At 42.3% G+C, this 19,287-nt stretch overlaps 1 protein-coding gene and 1 long non-coding RNA gene across 5 annotated transcripts in view; one reads left to right on the plus strand and one right to left on the minus strand.

Annotated features, from left to right (window-relative positions):
* Positions 1 to 10: 10 nt before the first annotated feature.
* On the plus strand, positions 11 to 4,943 carry LOC147751875 (uncharacterized). The gene is made up of 2 exons (XR_015315704.1): positions 11 to 396; positions 4,709 to 4,943. It is a non-coding gene; the product is annotated as an uncharacterized LOC147751875 (long non-coding RNA).
* The window catches only part of jp (junctophilin), a 50,008-nt gene continuing 31,441 nt past the window's right edge, over positions 721 to 19,287 (minus strand). For 3 of the 4 annotated variants that reach the window (XM_022853708.2, XM_022853709.2, XM_022853707.2), the window contains exons 7-14: positions 16,523 to 16,809; positions 10,496 to 10,950; positions 6,832 to 6,978; positions 4,702 to 4,877; positions 4,183 to 4,289; positions 3,348 to 3,416; positions 1,584 to 1,837; positions 721 to 1,377 (exon numbers count right to left, since the gene is read on the minus strand). In XM_022853708.2, the coding sequence (XP_022709443.1) occupies positions 1,291 to 1,377; positions 1,584 to 1,837; positions 3,348 to 3,416; positions 4,183 to 4,289; positions 4,702 to 4,877; positions 6,832 to 6,978; positions 10,496 to 10,950; positions 16,523 to 16,809 (1,582 nt within the window). In that variant the 3' untranslated portion in view covers positions 721 to 1,290. The other variant, XM_086973236.1, reaches the window with a different exon arrangement.

The following is a 19,287-nucleotide window of genomic DNA, read 5'->3' on the forward strand; positions in this document are numbered from 1 at the left end:
CATCATCACGATTACCGTTGTTGCTATTTATTCAATTCAGCATTACTCATATCGTAGATTCCTGCGCACATTTGGAGGCGCGGGGCGGATCGGAAAAGAGAAAATAACTGTGTCAACAATGACTTTCTAGTTTTGGTGGAGTGACCCTGAGTAATCTGGTCGCTCTCGGTGCTGCGGTTGCTGAACAAGAAAAATATCCGTGGCCTATCCTGAAAAATTACGTCGCCCCCGTACGTACTTTGTGCTGCTGCTGCTGCTTCGGCGTGTCTGCTTCCTTTAAGGTGTCTTTTTATCCATCCATTGACTATCTGCCCATGTATTTTTGTATCGATAGACGCCGGACGGATACTGAGCGTTGTTGTTAGAGCGTCATCTCATGTTACTCAAGGGAATCGGGTGGGTGACTGTGATAATGATAAGAATAATAGCAACTGCCATAGTAATATTAATTATTTGCTTTTTAATGATCGTAAAAGTGTAGTGTCAAGTAAAGATCAGATAGATGGGACGTGCTGTATGTGCATGCATGAGGCATACGTACTTATACTATTGTATGCATTATAGGGCTACTGACGTTTGGATAGACGTCCCGAATGACACCCTAGATGTAGCTACTTGTTTATGTTATATTATGTATATACCGTATGTATATATTTATGTATACTCCGTGAAGTTGATGGTGGTGGATGTAAGGTAAGGAAAGAAATACTCCTCCATTAATTTTTGGTAGATTGCTTTTGGTTTTTCGATCTGGCTGAGATCTGTTCTAAACACAACACAAAACCTGTCCCTTAGACCCCAGCCAGATGATTCGGTCTTCTTCCTCATGCCTCTTTACAGATCACCTGCTGCTGTTGTGTGGCATATCGCCATTGACATTTACTGCTGGCCGCTTTCGTAACTATGGCACTGCTACATCGTGTTTTAACGAGTGATTTCATTAGGGCTTCTGAGCTATCCATTAATCGATTGAAGTCTGTCGTGTTGAAGGCCAGTCATGCGAATGAAGTTCGGCGGCGTATAGCAAAAGGTCTACTTAAGTGTTCGATACTCTGCGTTGTCCATCAGTAGCGTCTTCCAGGCCTAGTAGGAAGAATGGGCTGGTAACAAAACAATACGAATGTTTGGATGAACCTATTAGTACCGCTGAGGCCGCAAAAGTTGTCTATGGTATGGTGTATAATTGTTGCTGGCGTGTTCTTTGTTGCCTTCGTTGCTTTTAAAGTAGTCATAAATTTTCGTTTTGGGGAAGAGGCGATCGGAAAGGCGGGTTCCGGTGAGCGGAGTTGGTCACGTAAGCAGTTGGAAAAATGCTATTGCAAGGAATAAATTGATAAATATAACTAGCATCACAAACTGTTGACGGGAAAACCAATCCTGGAATAGACAGTCACAAGAAAAATAGCAAAAATTCCTAGTTAATCGTGTGGTTGACCCGATAATGCCGATAACGTCATAAATGTACAAATGAGAAGATTTCAAGCTATACATAACTACTATTAAAGTGAGTACCAAAGCGTGAACTTGTCACCTATGGAGTAAGAAGAAGTACTTATGAACTGAACTTGTTCACTTTGGTTTACCTTAACCTCCGGATTGGTGAGATAGAGGAAAGGGTTGGCGCGGTACATCTCTGCCAATTCGTTCATTCGACGCACTTCGACTCGTCGATTGTGGCTGAGCACGGAGACTTCTTCGCGGCTCATCAGGGGCTCCTTATGCGCTTGTTTGCCCGCAATGTCTGGCAACGACTTTTTTCGGGAAAGGTGACTGCCACCTGTAGCCGAGTCCACTAGCGCCGTTGGACGTCGGCGGGGACCACCCGCACCACCCCCACCTCAAATCGCAAACAGGGCACATAGAAAGCTTTATACACCACAGTTCCTTAATCCGAAACAAATGCATGTTACTAAGGTTCTAGCATATTTATTTCCAAATAACCTGGTTTCGAATGTATTGTTCGAAAAATATCTTAGGCCACAATTTCTAAATGGTAAAACGTTACGATTTTTTCCAAAGTCCGCTAATTGCTGATATAACAGGTCAATTTAAAAGTAATCGAGATTTTTACACCTTAGAAAAAAAAACCCAGTTCAAATCATGTCATTCATTATATATGTACATGTAATTTATTATATACATCGTCACTCCTAGTTATTTATTCGATGTCGCCGGTCGGGGAGCCTTAACAACTGTTGCCACATGCAGCCTATCACTACCATGAGGAACGATCGTCTACCTTGCTTGTTCTATCGGATAGCCTGATTTAACTTAAAATGTTTAGCCATACGCGCCGCAGCTGCCCATGCCTTCTTCTATTTTATTTGACGCAAAAGGATCCACTAGCCGCAACAGTTCTGTGCAAGAATCCACCAAAGTGGCTCTGCGAGATGAGGTGACAATTGAAGTCCGCATTTCTTTGTGCTCTTTTACTTAATTCGATGAGCACCCCAGACACGAAACAGACTTCCATGTTTTAGCTAAACCCGATCGAACAACAATGATTGAAGACACCTCACGATCATATGAGATCGTCGAGAAGATAATTACACGAATTCATGAAATGTTTGCAGGTCATTTATCTTTAAAAATCCCTTTTGGCGATCTTCATTGGGTTCAGATGGTTAAGCGAGATGACACGCAATCTCCAGTTCTAAGATGCCATTATTAAACCTAGCAAATCGTTTTTTCAAGCAAGAGGCCAAGTCCTACACGGCACAAACATCCAGAACTATTTCAACAGCGTTTCGATCGTAACAAAAACCAAAATATACGTATCTCTTACGTATGGATTACACATGACAGAAAAGGCCAAATGCAATAGGTGTCCAAATTGCAGCAGAAAGCGTCTTTCAATTATATATACAAGCAAAAAAAGGCACTAAAAAAAAGAGGTAAAATAGCAAGCGAACGTTTAGAGTAAATAATAATCACGGAGAAAGCGTGATTATTTCTCTAATAACCTACTATTATACAATGGCCAATAATAATAATTAACGAAACTTAAGCCCCATACTCCAAAAAAATCCTACACTAGCAAAAGCTCATGGACTAACTGAGATAAAGCTTAGGTTCACTCATCTTTCGGTTAACAAAAATACGTGCCGATCTATTTGTCTGTGTGCTTGTCCACAGAAATATGCATACGTTGAGCGGCTGCACTTTTTTGTGTGCTGGCGGAGTTTTGTCCTAGGCTATGCTGCGCTGGAAATTTGAACTCTTTCCACGATAAGCCTTTGCTTGCAGCTCATTCCATATCAAACAAATAGTTGGCGTTAACCCTCGGGACGTTTATTTTAATTTATACGTGTATTCGCACTTACTTAGACAATAGTTTAAGTTCTTACCGATATAGAGAGATGCCGTTCTTCCAAGTCCCGACGATTCCTCGCTAGTGCTTGGCTGTTGTTGAAAACCTGTGCTTGCGTTGGAAAACGTAAGTATATTGGTCAGCAAGCTTAGGCCTAATGACGCAGAAACTTGGGCAGTGGTTTTCCTATTATTTCGCCACACCTTCATATATATATATATATATACACAACAGTGTTTACTACAATGTATAGCTGCCTACTATGGTTTGAATACTATACACATTTTACTGATCACTCATTATTTAACAAAATAATGAATATATTTTGTGATTAGGCTATTTCGAACTTCAGAGGTACTTCAGGGATAGCATGCCTAGTGCGGAATCATGGCTCACACGTAATAAACGTTTCGTAAATATCATTCCTATACTTGGTGATGGCTGAGGCGATTACGAGGCTAGTATCATAAGCCAGCTTATCATAGGTCGCATGTTCGAATCATGACATGAACGCAAAACAGAGAGACCTTTTTCATATGGCAGCGCTATCTTTGCATAGCGATGATAACGATCATGAGCTCATCCCTTATCAAGGCGTTAGACGTTTGACGAGGAAATAAGAGGTGTTTTTTTTTGAAAGGGAGAAATGCCACTTAATGTCAGCAATGCCTGAAGGGCAGGCGTCCGGGGCGCTTGGCTACGGAACCGAGCTCGCATCTTATGATCTTTCTAGTAGTAGTTAAGCCCAAAAACTCCACAACCTGAAGCTGTAAAAGTTTCTAGGCGCCCCAGGGCCGGCCAAGTGCTAAACACCTATATAAGTGGCATCTCCAGACACATGAATTGCTTGCCCTTGTTTTACATGAACTTACGTTCCCCAAGTTGCTGAGTCAGTGTGTCCGCGGTGGCTTCATCAGCTCCTTTAACCCCATAGATAGCGCTAAGCGACTCTTGAGGCTCTTTTGTCGTCGACGATTGCCTGTTGCAGAAAACAAGCCGAGACAGAAATGGTTAGTTAATTTATAAAAATATCTCGATCTTTTAATAAGAATATTCTGGAAATAAAAGACATTTTTCATATATAATAGTAATGTAAGTGCTAATTTTTTTGAGAAGTTGCAAATATAATTCATAAACTTTCCTTCAGTATAGTGTTGGAAAAAAAGAAAACCCTCCAGAACTATAGGAGCTTTTCTAAATGAAACGCAATCTATAATACATTTTTCCTCAAATGAAGCGTATCTTGATATTAAAAAAAACTTTTCTTCGTGCAGTTTTCACGATTGGCATCTCGCTTAATCAAAAATGGCGTGGTATGTTGATGATTCACCATTGTTTTATTGCTTACATGTACGCTGTAAATATATTAATAATATCTTCCTAATACATGCCTTGTAGGTGACTGTGACATTCTCGAATGTGAACGCGATGGTGGCCTGGACGGGGGTCTACTTTCAGAACGACGATACTGGTCGAAATGATCGTTGAGAGCACCTCCGCTGTCGGACTCGGGTCCAGATCGCCCCCCGCGACCCTGGCTGCGTCCTCGTCGATCGGAGGCACCACCCTGTGATCAAACAAGAACAAATAAAAAGTTACCCATGAAAATCTTCGAATCTTACCCGGCACCGTAGGCATCGTGTTTTTTTTTAGACTTTTTTTGCGTGATAGATTGACCCAATGAACTAAACGAAAAATACAAACAAGTACAGTTTCTCGTTGACTCTCAACCGAAATACACAGCGTCGGTTGTCTCTGTAGTTGTGCAGTGCTAACGTGCTTGCTTACTAAACTTAGAAAGAGGGAGGAGGGGTCTAAGTTCGAATTTGGACGTAGACATCATTTGTTTTGTACTAGAAGCCAGCCGTTCAAAGCAATGCTCAACGGAATAAGTGCGGTACGTGATACTCGAAACTTTTATGTTTACACCGAATTGTTACGGGTAACGACAGCTGTTTTTTCTACGTCATTATAAAGTAAGAAAAGGAGTGGATAAGTTTCGGAGGATACAGTTAAAGGCAAAGCTAAGCCAAATCTCTAACCCATAATTTTTGATAGGTGAGACTAGAAAGTGATCGAAAACAACACTGGTCGATAAGAATCTGTATACTGTATAGTTGCATCAAGCAAAGTGTTCAACAGAATAGACCCGGCTGAGGAGGTGAGGATATCCCTTAAATATCAATTCCAAGACAAGGTTATGGAAGGTGCCTTTTAGGACTTTGGATGTATGGCTTTTTTAACATCCACTATTTTTTCTCGACCTTATGTCGACGAATTGTTGCCTTTTCGCATCACACCCAAACGAAGGTAGTGACCACACTCTTGGCAATAAAAAAAGCATCTAAACCAGACTGAACGAGTTTTTCAAAACCTGACCTGAAAATTTGTCGCCGAAAATATGTAAATTTGTTGACAGCTAAGGAAAGCCATAACTTAGTTGACAGGACACTCATTTTTTGCTAGAATTAGAAACGGTCTTTGTTATGTCAAAAAACGGCCAATATTCATGTTCTAACCCAACAATTTTTAAGTAGACACAGAAACACAGAAAACACTAGTTACCTTCTAAAAAACTTTGTAGTTTATTCCAGTGCATAGGAAAGCACTTTACTACATCCAACCATACTGAGCCTCTTAAGGTGTAATTCTTCCTTCTCTCGGACGAGCGTACCGATTCAATATGCGCGCAGCCAATATATAAACAGCCTTTGTACTAGTTATCTAAGAGCAGTAATTGGCAAGAACGTGATTGGCTGGTTTTGAAAGTTGGCGGTACAAATGTATCTTTGCGTTTGCACGAAATTTGTTGGCTTAAGCACAGTGTCATGGGACAAACGCAGTACGAAGGCAGAAAAAAGTGCATGATTATAACAGTCGGCGAGCATATCTTAGGCGATAGGGAAAAAAATTGATGCCTCAGGCAACCGAACAGAAGAGAGGGAGGCGAGCCCGTGCATCTAGTTAGTCACAGGATATAGTAATGGTGCGACCTTGAGTTGTAGTAAAAGAACTATCAGGTGTTGACGACTGCGTGACTACAACACATATCGATATAAAAAAAAAACACTTCCGAGAAATAAAGCTGAGAAACATTATTAGACTCTTGTGAGAGACACTATTGACTATTAAAGATAGTGGTGTGGAATGAACGTGATTTCTAATACTTCGAACCTACCTAAAACCATCCACCTGCTGATTGTGACGCCACGCCTAGTAATAGATACTTATAAAAAGATATTTATCTTGTTTTCTATGACTCTTTTTAAATAACACTATACCACAAAGGAAGTAGACGGCGCTCTTTTAAGAAGTGCGATGTCTATTACTGTCAACTATCGCCAAACAATAATTAACACATGCAGAAGGGTCTTATAGAAAAAAAAATAGATTAGAAAAGACCGGCTCCTCCGGTGTCCTTGGGACTTGTAACATTATTGTAGCGCTTTTAGTAAGCAATTAAAGTTTTCTACATAGCGTGGTGAACTTCTTTTTAAGGTAGCTAGCAGCAGGAACTTTACCTGGTTAGTCTGGTGCAACTGATTTTGTTGCACCATACTGTTATCTGTGAGGTAAGGCTGCTGAGCTCTCTGATGTAGGTTCACTGTCTGCGAGGGTTGCGGACCGCTTATCATCGAGGGAAGACCCTGGCCCGCCCCCAGTCGATCCTATAAGACGAAATAATATCACAGCAGGAAATTATGATGATTAGACTACGCTCGGATGGTCTGTACTGGTATACGGTGAATTTCTATAAGTGAAGCACGAAAGTTACGCAAAAGTCCTAGTTTGTAATAAACAACTGCATATATTTTGAAAAAGTACGTAAGCTTATTACTGGCTATAGGCTTCATAAGACTTCACACATGTTAAAGGCCTGATCTATAAATAAATGATATCACACACTAAATTCAATTAGGCAATATTGCGCTTTCAACTGAAATATATATATATATATATATATATATATATATATATATATATATATATTTCAGTAGTGTATAGTGCTGTCGAACAAAAAACAAAATGTTTAAGAATTATTACGACACGGAAATTTGCCGGAACTTCTCACAACATGATTTTTTAGCAAATGGCCAATCATTAGAGCGTTAGAAACCTATTCTTTACGAAAAAACAGGTAAACATGTTAATACATATTGCTACGGATTTTGCGCAGCATTGGAATAACTATTAAGTTATTTATCTGAAGAAAGTTCTATCATCAACACATTTAGAGATAGTTATGGGCAAGCACTGACAAGACGTCAGAGGAAAAATCGAATCACGGAAAGCGACAGAATAGACGATATGCCCATCTTTGGGGAGCTTTCATAGGCAGGAGCCCTCGATGGACAACCCAGCGGCTCGAAGGAATTGATCATCTGGCGGCGGATTATCAGTGGCCCTACGACCAAGTTATACGGCGTGTCAGCTACAAAACCCAAATGAACGTTTCCTCCTGGACGAGACCGCTCCATCTTCGGAAAAGTTCCTCGAAAATCGGAGAGCAAAAGCTCAATCCTTCGAGAAGTTCAACAGTGTCAAACAAGCCCTAGCGCACGACTTGGAGCTGGATTTCAATGACATCATCAAGAGCACAGACAAGTCTATAATCTTCGCACACTTTCGCGGCAACGAATTTGACATTGCATGGGTACTTTATTTCGAGCAGTTCATCGCTGTAAGTCAGAAGCTCCTCAACTGTTTCATTTTCCAGAACTGGTGACCTATCGGGGTTTGAGATCGACATTGAGTTGAATATGTTAGGGACCGCACTAAGTACCAGAGCTGAGTGCACTAAGTGCCGTGTTAACCGTGTGTTTGGGCCACAGCAATGCGTGATCACTAGTGAGGGTCGCTAAACGAGCCGCCAAGCTTCTTGGTACCCCACTCGGTGTTGTCATTAATGGTCTAACGAGGCATTTTCGTAAGGCTCTGATAATTTTGTTTTGAGCAGAAATCAGTGTGGCTTATCCCAGTGGTCGGTGAGTCATTATTAGGTTGCAGTCAGAAGGCGTCAGCAGTGCTTCCTGTATCTTCGAAATGGGTACCGGTAACAGCGTGATCAAGACGACGGTCTAAATGGACTGCGTTTTTGTTACCCATCAATACGTACGTAACGTCGTATAATGTTGTGATTCTAAGTGCGTAAGTGAGTGGGGGATGTTGCTGGTCGTTATTATCTTTGTGCTTGTGTTCCATCATTGCGGGTCTACAGCACAGGGCGTAGAAATGCTCATTCGCTATGTAAAAAGTCGTATGACCGAAGTTTTTTTTTTGACCGGTTTTTCCGAAGGAAGATCTCTGGCCGAAAGAAAGTAGCCGCTATGGATAGCCTGAGGCTCCCTACGACCCCCTGCGGGATTTCCGAGAAGTAGCGTTATGCTATCTTCAGTTTGCGCGGAAGTTCATCTTAATCACCAACCTGCTATATTACTTAATAAAAGCAGACTGTTAGTTCTCCTTGGGCCCGGGCACCAAGATGCCTTTCTGGCTTTGACGAAAGCTTTTACAGGCAGGTCAGATTTGCAGCACTTTTTGTAACATAATAGCGTTTACCAATCGAAATCCACACTGGTGTAAACGGTGTTTGGGCGCAGTTTTTACGCGGAGAAATGAAGAACGCACGGTGGCGTATGCAAATGGGCGACTTTCAGCATTTGTCAGAGACCTAATATTTGTCGTCTGGGTTCCATCTGTACGTGTGTGAGGGGCGCTTTACTGAAACCATCAACAGTAATGCGTTGAAGTACCTGCAAATTAGACGAGACCTCCGTCTAAAGTTGGCCCGATGGGGCTTGGAATTGCTGGAATACAATTTCGATGTCCGACAGCAGCGAACCGCCGCGCCAACATTCTGTCACGTCTACACACAGCTCTTCGAAGGAAGACCATGAGCTGCAACGTTGACTTCAGGTCGATTTCAATACACTAATTCGCAAATCTACGCTGGGCTATTTCCCTTCCAGAAGGTTTTTCTGACGGTAAGCGAGTTCCTGTTGCATGGACTTCATTGTCTCGCACCACGAGTTCCTTGACTGGTCCTCGTACGATTAGCCGACCCAGCAACGTTAAGAACTGTTAACCGGCTGGTCTTCCGCTATTTTCTAAAGTATGGGTATTTTGAACATATATTCAGTTGGGGTATGTTCACAACTGGAAAATCTACCGGAGAATAAAACGGAGCCCGTAAATTTATTGACACGATGCTTCTCGAAGATGGAACTGGGGCGGTTACGTGTTCTGGGAGGTGCACGCAGTGTTTATAGATCACTACATTTGTCTCGTTTATACTTTTGTAGTTTGCCGAATGACTACCAGGATCTTAAAGAGACACTGCTTGCTTTTAAGGATTGTTATAATGCTATAGACGCCATCGTTATAAACAACGCAAGCGAACAAACCTCTACCAAGGTACCAAGATTTATAGTTTGCATCATTATACTAATAAAAGTTCCTATAGACTAGAGCTGGATAAACATATGACTTGCTATAACGTCTCCGCGCAACTAATTGAAAAGGTGCAGCCAATGCTTTAAGGCAGCAGTGGGCATCAGGTCTTGATTTGTTTACGAAGTCTTCAGGTTTAAGCCTTATACCACGTAGGAACTTCCTAGAAACAATGCAGTCAAAATTCTTCCGACTTTCCTCAGACGCGGACCAACAACATGTCTTTAATTTTTCTTGAAATATTCATCGAGAACACGAAGTCAATCACACAGAATTGCAAGCGGTCGACTTACGCACCTAAGAAGGCGTTAAAAAATATAGGCCTGTATTGATACAGGATTATAAGCGGCATAGACTCCGAATAAAGCTGTAGTTGGAGTGATCAGCAGCTACATTGTTTAAGTAAAGAGGTGCGTTTATAAGCACGCAAACGCGTCTTTTAGCGACAACTCTTTTGATGAGTACTGCATCGAAGTGTTTTCATTTAGACTCAAGTTAAAAACAGGAGTAACAAAATTTACTCCGAAAACACTGTGTATACACATACACGAACCCTGCTTAGCCTTGTGGTTCTGAGCTAAAACTCAACAAGTTCTTCGACTAGGTAGTACTACATTCAGAGTCAGTCATCCTAAGGCCTACACATGACCTGCCTTCATCTACAAAATTTGCCAATGATTTTAATTTGTGAATACATTTAAGTAAGCAAATAACAACGTCATTCAAGATCGTTACCTCCTGTTGGGGGCCGAGTGATGTCTGATTGAGTTGGTGTTGTAGCTGCTGTGGCATTGTCGAGGACATTATCTGTTGTTGGTGTTGAGCTGATCCCAACTGCGACGCTCCCTGAGGATGACGCAGCTGTTGCCCCTGCTGTTGTTGCAGGTGGCTGCTTGATAGAGTTGCTCCGTACAGTGACTGCCTCCTCGGTGGTGACAGAGGAGTACCAGGACTCTGCAGAACTTGAGGCAACTGAGTGGGCATCTTCGGGTCCAGCTGGCTCGCAGGGACGCCCAGGTGGGGAAGCTGAAGGCTCGGATTGTTCAATGGGTCCTCCGTTGAGGGAGCCGACGAACCCCTTAGACCCAGTCCCGCCATGGCCAAGTCCCCCGGCACTTGATTCAAGCCAGGATGAGAGCCCGGCACCAGGTAAGCCCCCGCCTCCAGATGGTTGGACACTCCCCCGATTTCTAAAACAAGGAATACAACATTAATTAGCCCATCTTTGGCGCCCTGTCTATATTTCGAGGCCATAATAAAGAAAATTGTTTTTAAAAAAACTGCTGCAAGAACCAGCATCAACTTGTACATCGATATTTACTACACATTGTATATAATCGCGATGATATTGCACGCACTTCGTGGCCATTAATTACTGTTAAGATGTTACTGACAGGCAGAACAAAAAAAAGTAAAGGGATTTCTGCTATGCCTAAGGGCTAACAGCCGTGGACCTATGACACCATTCAAGTCAGCAAAATTCTCATTTTTTAAAACTTTATTAACTTAAAAAAGAAAGAAATAAACCTTCTAAGATCACATTATCTTAGGGAACTGACACAATTTGATATTATGTTCGCGCAGTACTGCTCGGACAGCACTCACTCGTCAAAAACCTCGAAAATGGAGGCTTGCAATTAATGAATGAACCAATATCTAGCGCTTCACATTGTTGAAATTGCTAACAAAATCAATCATACACTATATGACGGGCGTCGATTCGTCAGGAAGAAAGGTGTTTCCTAGTGGGATCATTAGCAGGCCTATTCTAGGAAGATTTTGAGAAGTTGAATAGTATCACGGAGATATATTTATGGGCGTCAGAAACATTTGACTGGCCTTAGTACATGACTTATTTTCTTGTACTTGTATCTCTGTTTTCACGTATCGCCGTCCGGCATCCTATCAGACTGCTGGCTCCCAGCACAAACCAAGTCTGTTTATGCCCAGATTCGAACTTAGGCCACAACGTGCCCCTAAGATTAGTAGACAAATACGTTAGCCACAAAGCTATCACAAAGATCTGATTGTACTTACACCCTAATAATCGACCCAACCCGAGAACGATTTCATTAAAGCAACGACACCCAGATAGCGTTTGCGTCCAGTGCCTGTTCGCTTCTGGCGATGAGTGGTGCTGAGTGATGCTCGACTTGCTCTCGATAGTACGGATCAGCTATTGTTCTATTGAAATGACAGAGTGAATTGTCCTCAAACTTTTATCACCAAAAAAGGTGTCCAGATGACTAACGTGAATTATGAGTCATTGAAAATTGTTATGTAGCTAGCTCAGGCAAAGCAGTGTCCTAGGCCTCCGCATCAACGCCCTTGCCGCATCTATCACAAGATTAGAAGTATAGTCTTGATATCATTTGTATATGTTACGTTTTTGCAAAATGACGAGGGAAACGCATTTTCTGGCCATTCCACATCTATTGAATATATGTAATTCATCAGTACAGTGTCTATGTTTAACAATGTGATCGAAACGCATGAATGTAAATAAAACCTACATAAATATACTCATGAGCGGAATCGAGCTCACGGTATGAAATAATAGTAAGAATGTTGACGTTAAACCTTAGCACTTGAGAACTTCAGTTATTATACTTGAAATAGCTTATGATCAATTTTTTAATCCACAATATATTAACGCATGAGTCAATATTCAAGGCCGAAAGCACTAAACCCTAACCTAATCATTCCTCGAACTATTGAAAACAAAAATAATCACTGGCAACTTCTGACGTCCGGGAACTGCTTTTTGCGTCAGCTGTAACTAGCTAAATAGAAACGGTTGTTGAAAAGCTAAAGTTGCAGATCATCAGGTTCCAGGTCTCCTTCTAGACATAAACCGTACGATAATTGAACCTTAAATAATACGATATTATTTTTACTTGCCGTTTTTTATATCTATTTTCCAAGCTTGGAAAAATGTAATATAGCATATAGTATGAATATTGGCTCGTACATTTTCTTGCCTCTGTGGTAATTAGTACAGCTCTTTCCCATGTGGTCACGACAAAGTTGTTACACGAAACAGCCATTGATGGCTACATGATTTACAGGATCACCATTAGTAACAATCTAGACCATGAAACATCGATTTCTGCTACCAGAATTATGATGATGTCTATTTTTCGTGTTAAACTCAGCTGGCCAAACGCTTTGTCGTTTTTCTATGTTATGTGGGACGGGCAGTAGCTAACGAGGACCACACTGTACCGGGAGTTTTAGCTTCGTCCGTCTGTTGAAGAAGCCGCGACCGTTAGCTGAAACATCGCTTTTCATCATATATATATATATATATATGTGTATGGCACCAGTGCTCAGAGAGCAGGGTGAATGGCTTCCGATTCATGAAGGAGCCCCACAACGCCAGTTCGTTTGTCTGTCTGTCTGTCCGCCATGAAGAAGGGCCACTAACTATTACTCTGTTTCTATGAAAGGCTGTATCTGAGCTATATAGCAGTTGAGAAGCAGCGTATGCAAAATGGTGTAGACAAAAGTACCCGTAAATACTCGGTCACTTCGAAGTATTCTATACACTGACAACCGCGACCGCTGCACCAGCAGCAGAAGCGTGTCTGACCACAACGGCCCCTCTCGCTGTTGCACAAACATCAGCCAGACGCTCCTGAACGCACCGCAGTACCATTAGCTAACTCCACTACGCTCGTCGTCTTCGTCATAAGAACTTTCATAACGAGAAAGTAAACTAGCGTGTAGGTAACGGCTTGCGGTCACTCATCTCACGAAATCAACTTATTATCGACTTTTACGACAGCAACAAGGGCAACACAAATGCCACTAAGTGCAGACCCAGCTGTAAACCTCATCGCCAGACACGGGGCCATCTGGCCCAGCAAACAGTTCATCTTTTTCTCTGTCAAATACAAAGCGAGCAATTTTATTCTTTGAGACAGCGAGCAGCGCAGACCGCCAAAAATATCTATGAGTGGCAGTCCGGAGCGACCTCCCGGACGGCTACAATGAGTTTGCTAGAGTACGCTACGCAAGCTGACACGAACACACGCGCGCACAAAAGCTGAACGGGAAATTCACGCGTATGACCGCACATAGTTTAACAGCCGAACGGACAGACCAACAGAGCGGGCGGGCATTCATGTGGGCAGAACCCGGCCATCGCGGCCAGCGCCATAGGGATAACCGCTGCAACGTCGTGAGCCGCTTCACTATGTATGACATGATGTCATTGCAAACAGAAGGGCTTGCCTCCAGTGTGGAAGCCTATGAAGTCAAGTCGCCTGAACTGCTCATTCCCGGTTCTATGTCTGTGGTCCTATATAAGCATTTATAGGAGCGTATATATATCGCATTATGACACCATCTCCGGCTACGGCCAGCAACAGCTTCTAGCGAGTAGTGGTTTTCGCAATTGACGGCAGCAGCATCGATCTGCTTAACCGTCGCCGACTGGCCCGTTGGAAACCGTTGGTGCCATAGTTAGTCCAAGGCCAATTACAGCACGAGCTGTAAACACTTCACCTCACCAAGGGAGAGGGAAAAAAGAAGACTTGAGCAGTATCGATAACGCTGGCGATGAAATGGCACCGGCTGCCGTTGGCTGTGAAGTCGAGACTATGGTGAAGCTGTCGAAGGTAGTCTTACCTACTCCTAGCGATCATGTACGAGAGGAGCATTATTAGAGAAACTACCGATTAGATTTTGCAGTAGATTATAGGCGTGTGGCACTTTGTTAGTGCGACAGGCAGACAGATCGACGGACGGGCTAGCAGGGAAACGGCACACGACAACCGTGTTTGGTCCTGACACAGGACAACGTCTCTATGCTTTACTGTCCAACGGAATGACCAAGTTACGATCGACGTACGCAATACGTGATCGTGTGTATGTGTGTGCAAACTCAGAGAGTTTTTGCTGTTCATACAGTGACGATAAACAGCCACCTCGTCTAGAACAGAGCTGAATCACGTGACGACACTGGACAGTGATAAAAACATGGAATCACCCCAGATATTTAACCAAGCTATCTAAAATTAGCGCCTTAGATAAACAATGGTGTACAAGAAGATCCCCATTTCGATGGCCTTACGGAAAACTAAACGAAGCCAGTAGTCAGAAATCTGAAATAATCATTTTTCTATCTCTGATCAACAATTTCTATCTGCTTCTGTTGAAATGCCGCAGTACTCCTGTTGTCTAACCACGCTACCGGTTAGTAACCGGCAGCGGTTAAGGCAGAGCCTATTATTGTAGTGGTCTTGTGAAAGCAAATACTTCCTATACACAGTCATGATCCTGTTAATACCCTGAAAAATATTTCAACGAGACGTATGTGCGAAAAGAACAAACGAATAATGCTGACGGCTGGGTAGACGAAGAAGCCAGCGCTACTACTTTTCACTGTAGTCGATGACTCACTAAACATAAGATGCCCCTCAAGCTTGTACACGATCTATTTTGTTCTTTTGTATTTTCGTAAGGGATTAGTTAACTTGACTTACCCCGTAAGATAACACACATCCGGGCACAGAAATCGCATTACTGATAGGGAAAAAAAAACCAAGACAACGTCCATTTATAATTCATTCGATTTCACGATAGTGAAGTCGATTTCATAATACATCGTCGTTATAGTTTCCGTTTTCGTATGCAGGCCGAAGATCGTCATTGATTGATTGATTGAGTCGTCGCGCTCGTCAAGTAGATCCCCGCCGTATTTCCATTATCCGCACATGATACGGTAACAATTTCGTTAATTTTCGATGATCGACGGTCGTTTTTGGGGGTGGTTTTATTGGTAGGTTGTAGGAACAACGGTAGTTAGTAGAAGTAGTAACGATGGAGAAATCCGGTCGATTGACGAGGCAGACGGGCAGACCAGTTGATTGAAGAGGGCATGCAAAGAGTTAGTGCACAACGGTAGAGTTAGTGATTACGAGCGATCATTTTTTTAAATGTGCGAATCTCAACATGTTAAGCTTGTTACCGCTGTGCTTCCTCACGTTGGTCGTATCTTTTGCTCAGACTGTTAGCAATTAGTACACACACATAAAAATGGCATGGAAACACGACGCTTCCACTGACTATTACATAGTTCATTGTATATTAGTTGGCTTAGTTAAAATTATGTAAAAAAAGAAACGATGTGCTCATACACGGACTATAACATCGTCTGCACATTATTACGCCCACACTGGCGTGCCGGCAGCTGATCATAGATCTAAGAAAAACGCAAAACGGCGCGGTGAGATTATTACAGAGTTTGAAGACAGCTGTATTTATTTTGAGTTATTTAGGTTCCATACCCTACATTGAAAGGCTTCGACTGATCTATAGGCGAGCTAAGCGATTTCGTTTTTAATTGCCTTTTTGAAAGGAGTACGATTTGAGATACTAGACGAACCAAGGTTGCTTTAGGAAAATAACATAATCCATACAATCTCTAAAGACGCTTACTGTAGTATCTATCGTTGATGTCAATGAGATTAATCCACCTAGCTACACACGGAACATTAGTTCGAAGACCATTTAAACAAATATATCTAAACCCGAAAATGTTGGAGACGATCATTGGAAATGCATCGGTTTTAGCAGTGCTTTTATGGAACTAAATGAAAGCCTACTTACACGAATGTGAGCGATACCGAATGTTTGAATATGATAGTTACAAGAATACTTTTATTCTGTTCCTGTATGTTTCTTCATACGCACAATGGCAGCTTATTCGATTGAAGTCCTTTTTCGTTTATGTGTGCACTGTATGAGGGTACTCACGTTGATGTTGGGCTAGCGAGGTATTTAGGTGAGCGGAGGGGACGCTCAACGAAGCAGCGCCAAACGCTCCTGCAGCTGCAATTGCTCCCCTGGTTGTCGTGCTAGCAGCTGGTGTAGCGGAAGCCCCAGCTGTCGCCTGGGGCCAGGAAGGGAGTGGACCGGACGTCGCACTATTAAACAGCTCGGGGGCGAATTGCACGGCAACGCCTTTAGCTAGGTCGGCGTTTTTTCGTGCCTCCAACGACGCGATGTCACCCTGCTCCGCGCGGTCACGCGCCGTGGCCGTTCTATTGAATTTCGATAAGTCACAGGAAATACCGAAATAGAGTGATGAAAGCAACTTGTAAACGACAATAAATATGATAATTACTAGAGTCAGAAGGGTCAGAAACAACTACAAATGATAAGCGGATGTCTTGGCTGCGAGGGGAACCGGTCTTAAGCAGCTTGCAACACTTGCTTGCGATACTTGCAAGACTCCATTGCACTGCACAGTGTCTTCAGAATCGGATACTGCATGCATCTAATTTCAATTGGAAAATATTTGCATACGTTCAAATTTGTAGCAATGCCTCTACATTCACTTGTAAGCATTAACTACGTTTTTGCAGAAATTACCATCGCCGAGAAAAATACGCAGATCGTAGCGACGCTTATGCCTCAGAATGATTAGATCGGTAGTAACACACGCAGCCGTCTCTTTACCAACTACAGAACAGGATGTTGTCTGATACACATAAACGCGATTATAATCACAAATGGTTCAGTCGCTTGAACCAAAAAGTAAATTGGAAAATTCAGCCCGCATTCAGAACGAAAAGGACGCCGAAAGCAGATAAGACGGGCCACAAGGATAATAACCCAATCCGCCGGACTCCGAGGTCAGGCCAGACGCTCGATGTGTGAGCCAAAAAGCGAGACGCAGGCGAAAGTCGACCTCCATTCTTCTATCAGACGCACAGACACGAAAAATCTACATCGCTTCTGGGTAAGGGTCCATCTGTGTTGGGCTTAGCCGAATAAACTCGTCTGCATACCTACGTTAGCACGCACCCTATTCCGCTTCCGGGCGATGCCGTATAAACAAGCAGCGATCATTGACAAGCAATATGGTGAGAGGTTGCTGGCCAGACAACAGTCGAGATCTATGGTTAGACAATAGTAGAGTGCTGTTTACACCCGAAGCACTTGGTAACGCTCCTGAGTAATATTTTTTAACAATTTAGTTTCATCATTTGAGAGGGACTGTACAGCCTTTTAAACCGATATGCTGTCACAATCCTGCAATAGTGATGATGTAACTGATATCGCTTACAACGAACGATACGTAATTGTTATGGCTGTTTTCAGTATAGGTATCGACTAACAATTAAATAGTACTCTGATTCCCCTATATCAGATTGTCTTGTTTAGCTACGCAATTTCTCGCATCATAGTTGAGGGTAACGGCGTAGTCTGGGCGGCAAATGTACATCTCTGAGTACCTTACCATACCAAGTCGATATACGACAATAGTTCGAGCCTCGGCGGTGGCAAAAATTATTATATTAATACTCAAGAATACGGGAAAAATAAGGAACTGGTGAAGATATGGTATTATTGCCATGTCGTTCCATAGGCCTGTTGAAGAAAGTCTAGATGAGCCCAACAAGACCCATCAACGGGGCCAGGTTCTTATAGGCATAATTGAAACGGTGATTCTAAGGATTTGTTAACATTGGGTGTTTAAGCTGTTCATTCATTGTCCATAAGTAGTATTCAAAAAAGTACCGTGTATGAGTGATGTAAATTTGTCAGCGACAAGTTTTTACTTAGACTGTACCTGTGTAAATGGTTTTAATCTGATATAAATTGTACGATTACTCGTAGTCTCGACGAACTACAACGTCGTTTACGTGCTATCGTTTATATGTTTTCCTTTTGTCGCCTCCTGACACGCTGCGTACACGTCGCTAGTATTGCTTTCTATACACGCTCATTACGCCATCGCCATAAGGTTTTCAGCAGAATCGTGCAAGCCAAACGACTGCTACAGAATATTGGTACTATATAGTAGCTTATATACGCATCTGTAGTCATGGATCGAACAGAAACACCGTTGCTTCTTCTATGACAGATACTTTCGTTTATAAATACATCGTTTAGTACATCATTTCGACCGAAGAAAAGACGCGTATCTTCATTGAAGCTAAAAAAACTTAACTCTAATTCATTTCGAGGCATTCCTCCACACTATTCACACATTGAAGTCGCAATTTCACGAGTCTACCACAAATTCACTATCTGGTATTACCATCGCCAGTTTTCATCACTTGCATTACTTGCAGTTGCGGATCTGAAGTCGTAAATGGCCCGATTATTATCTGATTATATAGTCATGTTCTCAATTACTACTATAATAATGAATCTCCCTCATGCGATTTTGCTCCCTTCCGCAGATTTCATAGTTTTATTTAATCCATGAATGAAAGTACAATTATATGAACCTAAGTCTGTCCATTACAGAGGTGAGACCTGCTTCTAATATTGTGGCCTTCCGTTCAGGCCGTCATTCCAACACTTGCATAAGACCTTGTATCGTCACTGGTCCCCATACCGAGTGCTCTATAGGACTCTTCAGAATATGAGTAATCAAGAAAAATCAGTATTGATATTTTTGGTAAATGCTACTATGTCCGGAGCTACTTAAAAGGTCCAGAGGTGTGAAGAGATTATAAACTAGACGAGATTAGCCTTATACATAGTATTACATGATATACCATACC

Source organism: Varroa jacobsoni, unplaced genomic scaffold, assembly GCF_002532875.2.
Source record: "Varroa jacobsoni isolate VJ856 unplaced genomic scaffold, vjacob_1.0 contig02006, whole genome shotgun sequence".
Taxonomy (NCBI): Eukaryota; Metazoa; Arthropoda; class Arachnida; order Mesostigmata; family Varroidae; genus Varroa; species Varroa jacobsoni.